The sequence below is a fragment of the Laccaria bicolor genome, genomic scaffold, assembly GCF_000143565.1.
Source record: "Laccaria bicolor S238N-H82 LACBIscaffold_23 genomic scaffold, whole genome shotgun sequence".
NCBI lineage: Eukaryota > Fungi > Basidiomycota > Agaricomycetes > Agaricales > Hydnangiaceae > Laccaria > Laccaria bicolor.
The window spans coordinates 83,806-93,894 of NW_001889894.1; the positions used below are offsets into that span (position 1 = coordinate 83,806).

The 10,089-nt window shown below is 49.9% G+C and overlaps 3 protein-coding genes across 3 annotated transcripts; 1 reads left to right on the forward strand and 2 right to left on the reverse strand.

Moving 5' to 3' along the window:
* Positions 1-3,180: 3,180 nt before the first annotated feature.
* LACBIDRAFT_303072 (glycoside hydrolase family 61 protein) lies at positions 3,181-3,776 on the reverse strand (the record flags this gene model as incomplete). Its single annotated transcript, XM_001883936.1, is given in 2 exon segments — positions 3,181-3,203; positions 3,221-3,776. 1 exon segment carries the CDS (start codon positions 3,774-3,776, stop codon positions 3,312-3,314), a length of 465 nt encoding a protein of 154 aa, XP_001883971.1. The 3' UTR covers positions 3,181-3,203; positions 3,221-3,311.
* Positions 3,777-3,911: 135 nt separating this feature from the next.
* On the forward strand, positions 3,912-7,529 carry LACBIDRAFT_329692 (uncharacterized protein; the record flags this gene model as incomplete). Its single annotated transcript, XM_001883823.1, has 15 exons — positions 3,912-3,976; positions 4,002-4,089; positions 4,154-4,290; positions 4,334-4,446; positions 4,490-4,540; positions 4,602-4,721; positions 4,778-4,841; positions 5,107-5,110; positions 5,910-6,079; positions 6,605-6,660; positions 6,744-6,785; positions 6,924-6,995; positions 7,151-7,278; positions 7,363-7,462; positions 7,519-7,529. The coding sequence occupies 15 exons, from the start codon at positions 3,912-3,914 to the stop codon at positions 7,527-7,529; spliced, it is 1,221 nt and encodes a 406-aa protein (XP_001883858.1).
* Positions 7,530-7,768: 239 nt separating this feature from the next.
* Positions 7,769-8,774, reverse strand: LACBIDRAFT_329693 (uncharacterized protein; the record flags this gene model as incomplete). Its single annotated transcript, XM_001883937.1, has 5 exons — positions 7,769-7,783; positions 7,818-7,880; positions 8,013-8,042; positions 8,223-8,457; positions 8,506-8,774. The coding sequence occupies 5 exons, from the start codon at positions 8,772-8,774 to the stop codon at positions 7,769-7,771; spliced, it is 612 nt and encodes a 203-aa protein (XP_001883972.1).
* Between the last annotated feature and the right edge of the window lie 1,315 nt (positions 8,775-10,089).

Here is a 10,089-nt window from a genome sequence, read left to right on the forward strand (position 1 = left end):
CTAACATCCCCCTCAAGCTCCAGATCTCTGTAACGCTCCTCCCCGCTCTCTTACACATAACTGCACAAACATCCCGTCCAAACACGACTTTCCAAACACTCTCCCCCGGCTCACTCAAATCCCGCACATGATTCCCCATCTCCGTCTCAAACAACCTCAACCACCCATCGTTCCCACCCATCACCAGCCACCATTTATCGAATTGCAACGAGGTGACGGAAGAGTCGTGTGCGGCAATATGGTACAGGATGGTGTATGTTGCCAGGGAGAACATGATGACCCGCCCATCGGACCCACCTGTTGCGAGGATTGGGATGGGGGGAGAAGAAGGGCTGGATGGGGGCATGAATGACGCAGGTTGGAGTTGGCAGACCTGAGCAGTGTGGCCTTGCAGGAGGGCCAGACATTCGCTGTCATGCAATCGTTAGTTGCATGTCGAGAGAGAAGGAAGAGATACACACCCCGTAGCAGCAGCGCAGACGCGAACGGTCATGTCCAGTCCTCCCGAAGCGGTCCTCACACCATCGAAAGCGACGCTGTATATCTGGTGGAAATGCCCCTCGAGGACATGGATGCATTCGCCAGTATCCACGTCCCATACCTATGCACAAAACGACATCATCAGCATTCACTCGACTCGAGTAAAAGCACCCTCCGGACTCGGAGAAAGAGCAGTGGAGAAGAGAGCAGCTGGGCGCAGGGAAAGAACCACAGCTGTACTCGAAGAAAGAGCACAGTTTAGCTGAAATGAAAGAAAGATGAACGATCTGAAAGATAGAACACCACGTGAAGCAAAAGAAACATTGATTGGAAAGGAGCACTAGCTGCGGTGTGGAGAAAGATGCCATCTGGACTGGAAGCAAGAGCTTCATTCGGCCTGTTTGAAGAAATGCTATCTGGACTTGAGGAAAGAGGGCCATTTTGACCTGAGAAAGGAGCCCAGCTGGATTCCGAAGAAGAGTGCCAGCTGAATTAGGTACAAAGAGAAGAATGACCGCCGGCTGGGCTCAATGAAAAAGCGCCAGCTGGGATCGAGGAAAGAGCGTTAGAGCGCCAGGAAGGAGCGCCAGCTAGGCTCGAGGAAAGAGCACCACCCGAGCTTGAAAAAAAAGGGCACCAGCTGGGCTCAAGGAAAAACTCCACTAGCCCAAAAAAAGCGCACCGCCAGCCGGGCTCTCAAAAGAGACACCAGCCCCTCTCGAATGCCCAGCCAGCCCGAACAAAAAGAGTCACAGACTCGAGAAAAACCGGGCTCTCCACCCCAAAACAAAGAAACAAAAAGAGCAAAAAAAAGCACCCACCCGACAAGTATTATCATAACCCCCACTAACAACCCTCCTCCCACACACATCAAGACACCTCACGCTTTGATGGTGTCCCTCCAACACGCGTAGGCACTTCCCCTTCTGGACGTCCCATACTCGCAGCGTCGCATCGCGAGAGCCACTGATGGCGATGGGGCGGTTGTGTAAGACGCGGATGGTGGAGGTGTGCCCTTGAAGGATGTGGATGCATTGTCTGAGAGGGGGTGGCTCGTTAGTTAGCTGGGACGGTAGAAGGAAAGAAAAGAAGGGGCGTGGAGAGAAGAAGTGGAAAGGGTGGCCATATTTCCCAAGTGGCCCAAGGTCTCTCCACCCCCCAAAAACCAATCATCATCAAATCCAAAGATGACACACATCCTCTTCCACACACATTCGTCCCTCACAAGCGAACACCAGTACTGACTAACCTGCGCCCCTCGCACAAGCGTCTTCGGATAATCGATGATCGATGAACCCCAAGATGGATCGCCAACTCCACAGGGAGGGAAGACAAAAAGTCCCGTTTGAGTAGCGGCGCGATGGTGGTTGAGATGAAAAGGAGCTTGGAGGGTGTACAGCTGTTGAGAACATCTGTGAGGAATTGTCTGCGGACGAGCGGGTTTGCAGGCGAGTAAGGGTTGCGTGATGGGATGTGGGGTTGATTAGTGTGGAAGGAAGAGTAGGGGCCTGGAGAGGGCGCGGGTGTAGGTGGTGATGCGATGGGCATGTAGAGCGTTTGCGAGGTTTGTTGGGATGAGGAGAGTTGTGATGCGATAGATGCGGCTGCTATGCCACTGCCACCGCTGCTTTTGCTAGGGCCTTGTACGGTGGACGCGAGCGTCATGTTTTTACGGTCGAGCTCCTCGTACTTGTGTAAAGGCGTCGATCGCATTTGGTTAGCTGAGTGGTTGCGGGTATGTAAAAGTCTGGCTTGGTCGAAAGAGGGACAGCGTATGGATAAAATATCTTGCTGTAGCTGTCAACACAAGGAGTGTAAGAAAAGTCCTACAAGTGACTCACAATTCGAACAAACAGAGTGTTCAGTTGGCACTCTGCTCTCGGTACCGAGTCTCCGTCACCAGGACGTCGTGGATGATTTTTTCCGTTCACACTTGATAAATAACGATCTGTACAGCTGACCTTCAACTCACGATTAACAGCACACCTTTCAAGGTCCGCGCACCAGACTCACCTGTCTCTCGATCACCAGAACGTGTGGCTCTTGTAATCAAGCCAATCCGGTATCTCGGCTGTCTTCTTGCTGACTTTCTGAATCGTCGATGTCAGTCGTTCGAGCCGCGTGTCGTGCCCATGGAATCGAGGCTGGACGGTGGTTGTCGTCGTTGTCTGGGTTGAAACCGCAAAATGCCGCCCTGCCAAGCAAATATGGGGTGTCGATAAACAGCGACAAATAGTAATGATTAAATTCTCTGAACTTAGGGTTTTATGGCACCTCCCAATCCAATGCAAAATTCGAGTTTGTACAGCTCAAAGAGGTGAATTCAACATGCCTTCTAACCCAACCTTACACGGGCGGGGAAGGATGGGAGGTAGCGCGAGAGTTATCACTATCGAGAAGAACAACGTGGTGATATTGAAAATTATGTGTTACCTAACTTCTGGAGGACGTTCCGTATTTCGAGACTCCGAACTGCCGCCGATCCGCCTGTCCGCCTAAGGCAGAATCGTCACGTGCACATCTTCTAGTTTACAATCTACTTGTGGGTCTATCGCAACTATTGGCGTGACCAGGTCTCCTCCAAGGTAGCTGCCAGGATCCCACAAAACTTGAGTCAGTACTTAAACGATGCTTCCATTGAACTCCAGTAACCGTACTTGTAACTTGAATAATGAACTTCGCGTCCAATTCGCGTCCATGCGAATTTTTATTGCAATGATAGCGATGTTTTATACAGCCTAATGACTAGGTAGGTATACAACAAGGCAAGATCTAAACAGCAGTCATAATCGCGGGCGTGCATGTCGTGGGGTGTCGTAGTTAGAGGCATTTTAGATACTGTGGCCAAGCGCAAGTCTGCTGAAGTGTCGGGGGTACATGTCGGTGGTGGTGGCGCTGGCTGCCGCTGCGGAGGCTGATGGAACAACCAACGAAGAGGCGGACTTGCCCTTCTTGAGCGTGCACATCTTCCCCTTGGAGGTTGTTGACGTCCCAGCAGCACCACTGGTCTGGGTTGCCGTTGCCGTAGAAGACACGGTCGTGGTTGCGTTACCAGGAGTGGAAGTGCCACCGTTCACGAATGCAGCGACAGGAGGACCGGGGAAGGTGTCCTTTGGTGCACTGGCATCGAACATCTGGGAATAAAAGATGCCAGGGTCGTTGTCGCTATACGCGCCTGGCAAATTGACCAACCCCGAAGGGTCAGGGACCCCAGTGCCCGATGCGCCAACCGTGAGCTGCGAACAGGTAGGATAGAACTCCGCACCGCCGAGTGATATGGCGAGATGGAGAGCCATGATTTCGACAAGGTAATTTCGTGGCGCAAGGTTGTATATGACTTGTACGCTTGCGAGAGAGCAGGACACTGTTGTACATAAGCGGGGATTGTTAGCGCAATTCGGGAGAAACTTAGAGCCAGGAGCACCACGTACATGGACAATCTTGAACTATTTGGCAGTTTGCGCGTCAGGTCGTCGACCAGCAAGATGCTACATATGTAAGTTGTGACTGACGTGACGCAGAAATTTTATGGAGGTAGGGTTTCGTATTGTGCATTGTGCAGGGTTCGGAACCGGGGAGGACGGAGGAAATGAGCTTTGCATTGGTTTCGTACGTATCCATTCCTTTGGTTTATTTAATCAACTTCGGCTTCGTTAAATGTACTTTTTATTAGGCGGCACTCGAAATACATTCAACTCATCCCGAGAGAACAACCGACCAACGCACAACGGCAGAACTCTGCACGGCTCCCGTTCGCGAAAGCCTTGCGACGCTTCGAGAAAGATACAAGCCAAGTCGTTTCAAATCAAAGTACGTACAACCATCAGACCCTTGATGAATATCTTTCTGACAGTTTAATGTTCAGAACGCCGTTTTTTAATTCGGAATCGGGAGAGGAGAAGGAGGACACATTCAGCGGTCATCTAAACTCGAATGAAACTACGTGCTTTGGTCCTTCCTGTACAGGTAAGTGTATTATGATTCTACCACATGAATAAACAAGTTTCAGATTTTTCTCTATCACAGAACCACGAAATCGTATTATTGAAGGGTTCGGACAGTAAGCGCGAACGCCAGCTCACAAATTTCTTACAGCAAAACTGATGAACTCACAAGTGCAGTGACGTCGGGAATACTACCCGAACAAGACTCTGACACGTCAAGATGGAATATACCTCTGCGGTTCAAGCACGATGAAGAATCGGGGGAGGAGGAGTATATCCTTACATATTGTTCGAAATGTACGTCCCCTACGCTTTGTCAACGTTTCGAATCGTTGATACTATAGAGGATCTAGGTAAAGAATGTGAGATATTCTTGCACACGTCTCCCCACGTCTGGGATGCTGCGAATGGAGGAATGTGAGGAATGGTACGAAATACGGGAAACGACACGCCCGCTATAATCTCTCACTAGCGGAAATTACATACCCAGGCACACAGATGCTAGTGTCCTAAAGAAGACCCTGATGTGTAAAAGTGCCAATGCGTTTCGAGCGCGATGGATCTGGAATTGAGGCCTGGAGGAGCAGGGGGCTACCATTCTTTTTCTAAATGTATGTATGTCCGTGTGTTCCGCTGTGATCATTTGTTGTTGAGAAGCGTTGAATACTACATTTAGGAATAGATATGTGAGTTGCCCTTGGACAAAAACGATACTCTGCGAATGGAGGAAGTTAGGGAGTGGTAGGTAGTATGACGCGCGCTGTGGCACGCTTGTATCTTCCACTGACAAAAGTTCTGGAAATTCAGAGGTACAAACTTGGCGGGGTCCTGAAGGGGACCACTACGTGTAGAACTGTCAGCTTTACCAAGGTTTTTCAAGCGAGATCCTGAAAATAGAATTGGGGGGGGGGGGGTCGCGATGTTGCAAAATTATTGACTTTGAGGAACTTGCATCACGGCCGCCTTAATAAGTGGTATATAAAAATTTCCAATTGTTGTAATACATATGAGACGTACGCCAGAAATATTTTCCGACACGATAGCGGTGATGGTGGAGTGTAAGGACAGCGTGAAAACCTCTGTAATTGCTGGGTGAACACAAATAGATCTAACTATTACATATGTGTAAAGTCAGGTGAAGGTTCAAACGTTCATTTTCAACGTTTTGCATCTTTCAACAGATCTCAAGCTTGGGAAGGGTTCAATGTAGTTGGGGCGCGTAAAAAATTGAACGCTTCGAAGTAGCCGGAATGAGTGCAGATGACGTCAATCGTTCGAGGACGTTCCGTATTTCGAGAGTCCGAACTGCCGCCGATCCGCCTGTGCATCATCACGTGCACATAACATAAATTGAAAACCCTACAAAAGAAAATGGGCAGAGCGCGACGAGTACACGCAACTGCGGAGTAGCTAGCTACTGATGCAATGCATAAAATTTGCAAGGGCAGCTATAACTAGCTTAAATTCAATTCATAATATTTACAGTACACCTGTCTTATGCACAGCCAGGACAGTAGTATTTACGTGATAGAAAGACAGGGAGCACATTCATCGAAGGGGAGACTGTTCATTGAGGGAGGGAGAAGGCTGTTCTTTGAGGGAGGGAGGAGGCCATTCGTCGAACGTTCACCGTTTGTCGAGGGAGAGAGGAGACCGTTCGTTGAAAGATGAGGCCGTTCGGCATTTGTCGAGGGGGGAAGGGGGGCCGTTCATCGAAAGGGGAGGCCGTTCGCCCGTTCGCCATTTGTCGAGGGTGCCGTTTGGCAAGGGAGGCCGTTCGTCGAGGGAGGGGGGGGGGGCATTCTTTGAGGGAGGAGGGAGGGAGCGAGAGGGGCGCCATTTATCGATGGGAGGAGGCCGTTTGTCGATGGGAGAGCGTGAGGGGAGGCCACATCCAGCCTCGATGTGGTGGGAGCTTTAGGCTTGGGCTGTATTACCCACTTGGACTCCTTCGACGCTCCGGGACACATCAGCACCTGTTCAACGTCAACAGGACATTCATTTACCTATGGCCTTCCTGTGCTACAGCGGGCGTCGTACTTAGCATGGGAGTGTTGAAAAGTTGCCTCGAAAATAGGCGAAGAGACGTCAGCGCCATCATAAGCAATGGTTGAGCCGACACCAGAACTTAACGCGAACGTCGTAACCGTCTGAGGTTGATACAAATCCTTGCACAACAGCATCGAGCGGGGCAGTGCCCAGGTGTTCAAGAAGGCCGTGACCGCGTTTGGCAGAGGTATGTGTCGTGCGAACTGCGGACAGGCGGATCGGCGGCAGTTCGGACTCTCGGAATACGGAACCTTCTGAATCGTTCACCAGGGATAGCCGGAATGCATCCCAATGATGTCATTCTTCCCGAACGTGCGTATTTGGACACGTTTGCGTCAGATAGCCGGAAGACAGGCTGTCGGAGTTTCAACCGACCTGGTTAGGTTACTAGACCGTTAGTTACTAGTAACTAACCACTCCGCGCCGCCCAAGTGCTTGAACATCGACAAGGGCTTCTTCCCGCCAACGTTACCAAGGGTGCAAGAGGAAAAGTGACGAAGCAGCTAGAACACAAGCATCTAGGTGAGTATCGTGCGCACGAGGAGCACTGACATACTTTTTCCCGAGGACAGGTGGGCGTTTCGTACCGCCTTCTCCATCATTACCCTACGGATGGTACGTCCCCCCTCCCTTTTCCCTCTTCCCGCTCCATCTTCAACGCAGCTAAATCAACCCAGACGACCTCGAAGACCGCCTCCACACTGTCGGCATATCAGAGTGCAAATATGAGATGGAAGCGACTGCTGGGAGGGGTAGCTGTAAGGAGTGGAGGATTGCGGATGTTGGTGTGGCCAAGGGGAGACAGGTGCGCGAAAAAACACGTATCCAATATACAACGTCCAACGAAACACTTAGACATGCAGCATTCGGCTGCTTACAATTTGAATAGCTCCAGCTCAAAGCTCTTCTGTCACAGATCCCGTTGCCAGCTTCGACGATCGTTGGTATGCGGTTACAGTTGGCCGGATTCCAGGCGTCTATAGAGGCGCGTGCGTAGTGTTCAATTTTCTATAGAATGTGTACTGTCTGACTCGATCATGCACAGTCACCACCTGAGCGGGAATTCAACAGGCACGCCAGGGGGTACTGTTCAACGTTTCGCTGACAAGCTCATCCAGCGCAAGGGCGTCTTTTCCTCCCTTGCCAGTGGAGGGGAGTGGGTCAGGGAGTGGTAATTATTCGATCTCTGCTGGATTGTTCTCCATCTTCATGGTTTATTATCTTCGTTTTCCTCACCATTTTTTTTCATCTTCGTTCACACACCTTTGTTATCCCCCTTTGACATTATCCGCGGTTCATTTGCGACGAACCTGATTGCATTATTCCTTCCTTGGACAAGCTTACCTTACGCATATTACCCCAACTTCGTGACCTCACTTGTAAAATATAGTATGCAACGTACTTTAACTACTTACGGAATATAATGATTTTATGACATGTATGCACTGGCAGTGGAACCTTAGGACTATATACTGACTGGCATTACAGGAGCTACGTGCTCGCCTTCAATCGTCCAACAACTTGGCATAAACCCTTTACTTTCCACGATACCGTGGAGTCAGGTAAGCACTGAATTTAATGTCGTCCTCCCTGTTATTCCATCAGAGAGAAAACGTGCTAAGAGTTAATGGGAAAGAACATACGTCGTGTTGAAGAGCTCCATATCGGTTTTCATGAATATGTTCGAGAACATTAAATACAACTCGGCCCACGCGAGGTGTGAAACAATGTCAAAAAGGCGAAACATACATTCATGCAGGTGCCCAGATAGCTTTTATGTTCTTTGCAGACAGTGCGAGCGATAGACGGCCAAGGTGTCTTGAGGACAAGAACACCTTCAACGTTATTACCTTCCAATTCATTGCCCGTAACGGGATCAAGAATGGCAGGCTCAATACCGAAGAAGGGGATAGTTGCGGAGCCGGGCAGTGTCTCGATAGCACCAGGGAACGGTGTAACGATGATCGACCCAGTCTCTGTTTGCCTGTGAGCGTTCAGCATCAGTGGACACCACGGAATATGTACAACTCACCAGAAGGTATCCACAATGGCGCACTGAGTCTTACCAACATGTTCGTTATAAATTATACCAATTCGACGCCTCTGGGTCGATAGGCTCGCCCACGCTGCTAAGGACGCACAGGCTGCTGAGGTCGTGGTTCTCGACGTGGTGAGCACCGTGGTAGTGACTCCATTGGCGAGAGGGCCGTACACAATATATCTGGATGTCATCTGAGAATTGCGAGTGATTGAGGAAAATATAACGTATGTGTGACCAGTGATCCAACCGACGTCAGCCATTTGTTATCGGGGAAAGATGTATTTGACAGCGAGGGCTGTGCAAACCTAAGGTACTCTCCTGCGGCGCGGACGACACTAGATCCGGACGTCTAACAGTGGAAACTATAGACGGGCTTCGTGTGAAACAAAAAAAAATCTCACGAGTCACATAGAGAATGAACAACAGGTCCTCAGGTGCCATAATCTCAGATGGGCCCTGCAGAACGTGGGGTCAGGTTAATCCCTTGAACAATGGGTGAAGCAGGATGTACCTCGGAGGAGGATCCATAAGGAATGAGTGCTGAGCTTGAGTTCAAGATGTCTGAGACGGAATCGCAATAAACTTTGAGGAGGTCTGCTGGGTTCAAGTCTCAAGACGTAGATAGCGATATGTTGTCTCACAGCTGGGAATGAAACAAAATAATGTGAAGGGCTAAGAGAGCGTCAACGAGAAGGAGCTAGATCCGTACAATATCCCATCTTCCGTTGGGCGGGAGAGGGATGTTTGGCGGACAGCGATACATCTTCTTGGGTTGAGGGAGGAGACAGGGCAATGAGGAGGAGCTGCGGAACGACAGCTGGATGACAATGTGCTAGACGACGGTAAGTCAGCATTTCTGAAAGACTTTTGAAGAAACCAACATACCCTGTATATTTCAAGGCACTACACTCGGAATCGCGAAAACTCCAAGAAGATTCCTACGCGACTCGGTCAAAGCAAGTTGACATGCCTCCGCATTCCATATACCTCGACGTCTATCAACATATTAGTTAACGTCTATATAAATGTGTAAATCTATGAGACGAACATAAAGCTAACATACCTTTCAAAGGAAAACTAGCATACCCTTGAATAGAACGTTGATACTACCAAGATGTTAGATTTTGGTGAGAGCCAAACAAGGACAAGCGTCACGCTGATTTTGCAGGCGTTGCCGGCCCCCGCAAGTAACACACAACATGTCCTTCATATCAACCACCACAATCAACCACCTTTCTGTCGGCTAACATCTACCATATCACCAGAATCCCTCTCTCGCAAGTCTTCGTCCTCTTCATTCCGCATGCCACCACTAATGAGCAATGCAGCCACTCTTCGTGCCCACTCTCCTCCAGCCGTCGATTTACGCCATATGACATCCAGCCTCGGCTCACCTACAAAACACCCCCAACCCAGCCTACGCTCAAACGAACCCCGACTCGGATCACGCTCACCCAACTCAATCTCTTCATCGCCCACCTTGGTGTACGTGTCTTTTTCTTTCACTCACATGTACCCCGATCTGACACGATAACCACAGCCGCTCGTCTTCATCGGCGAACTTCGAACGGGTCA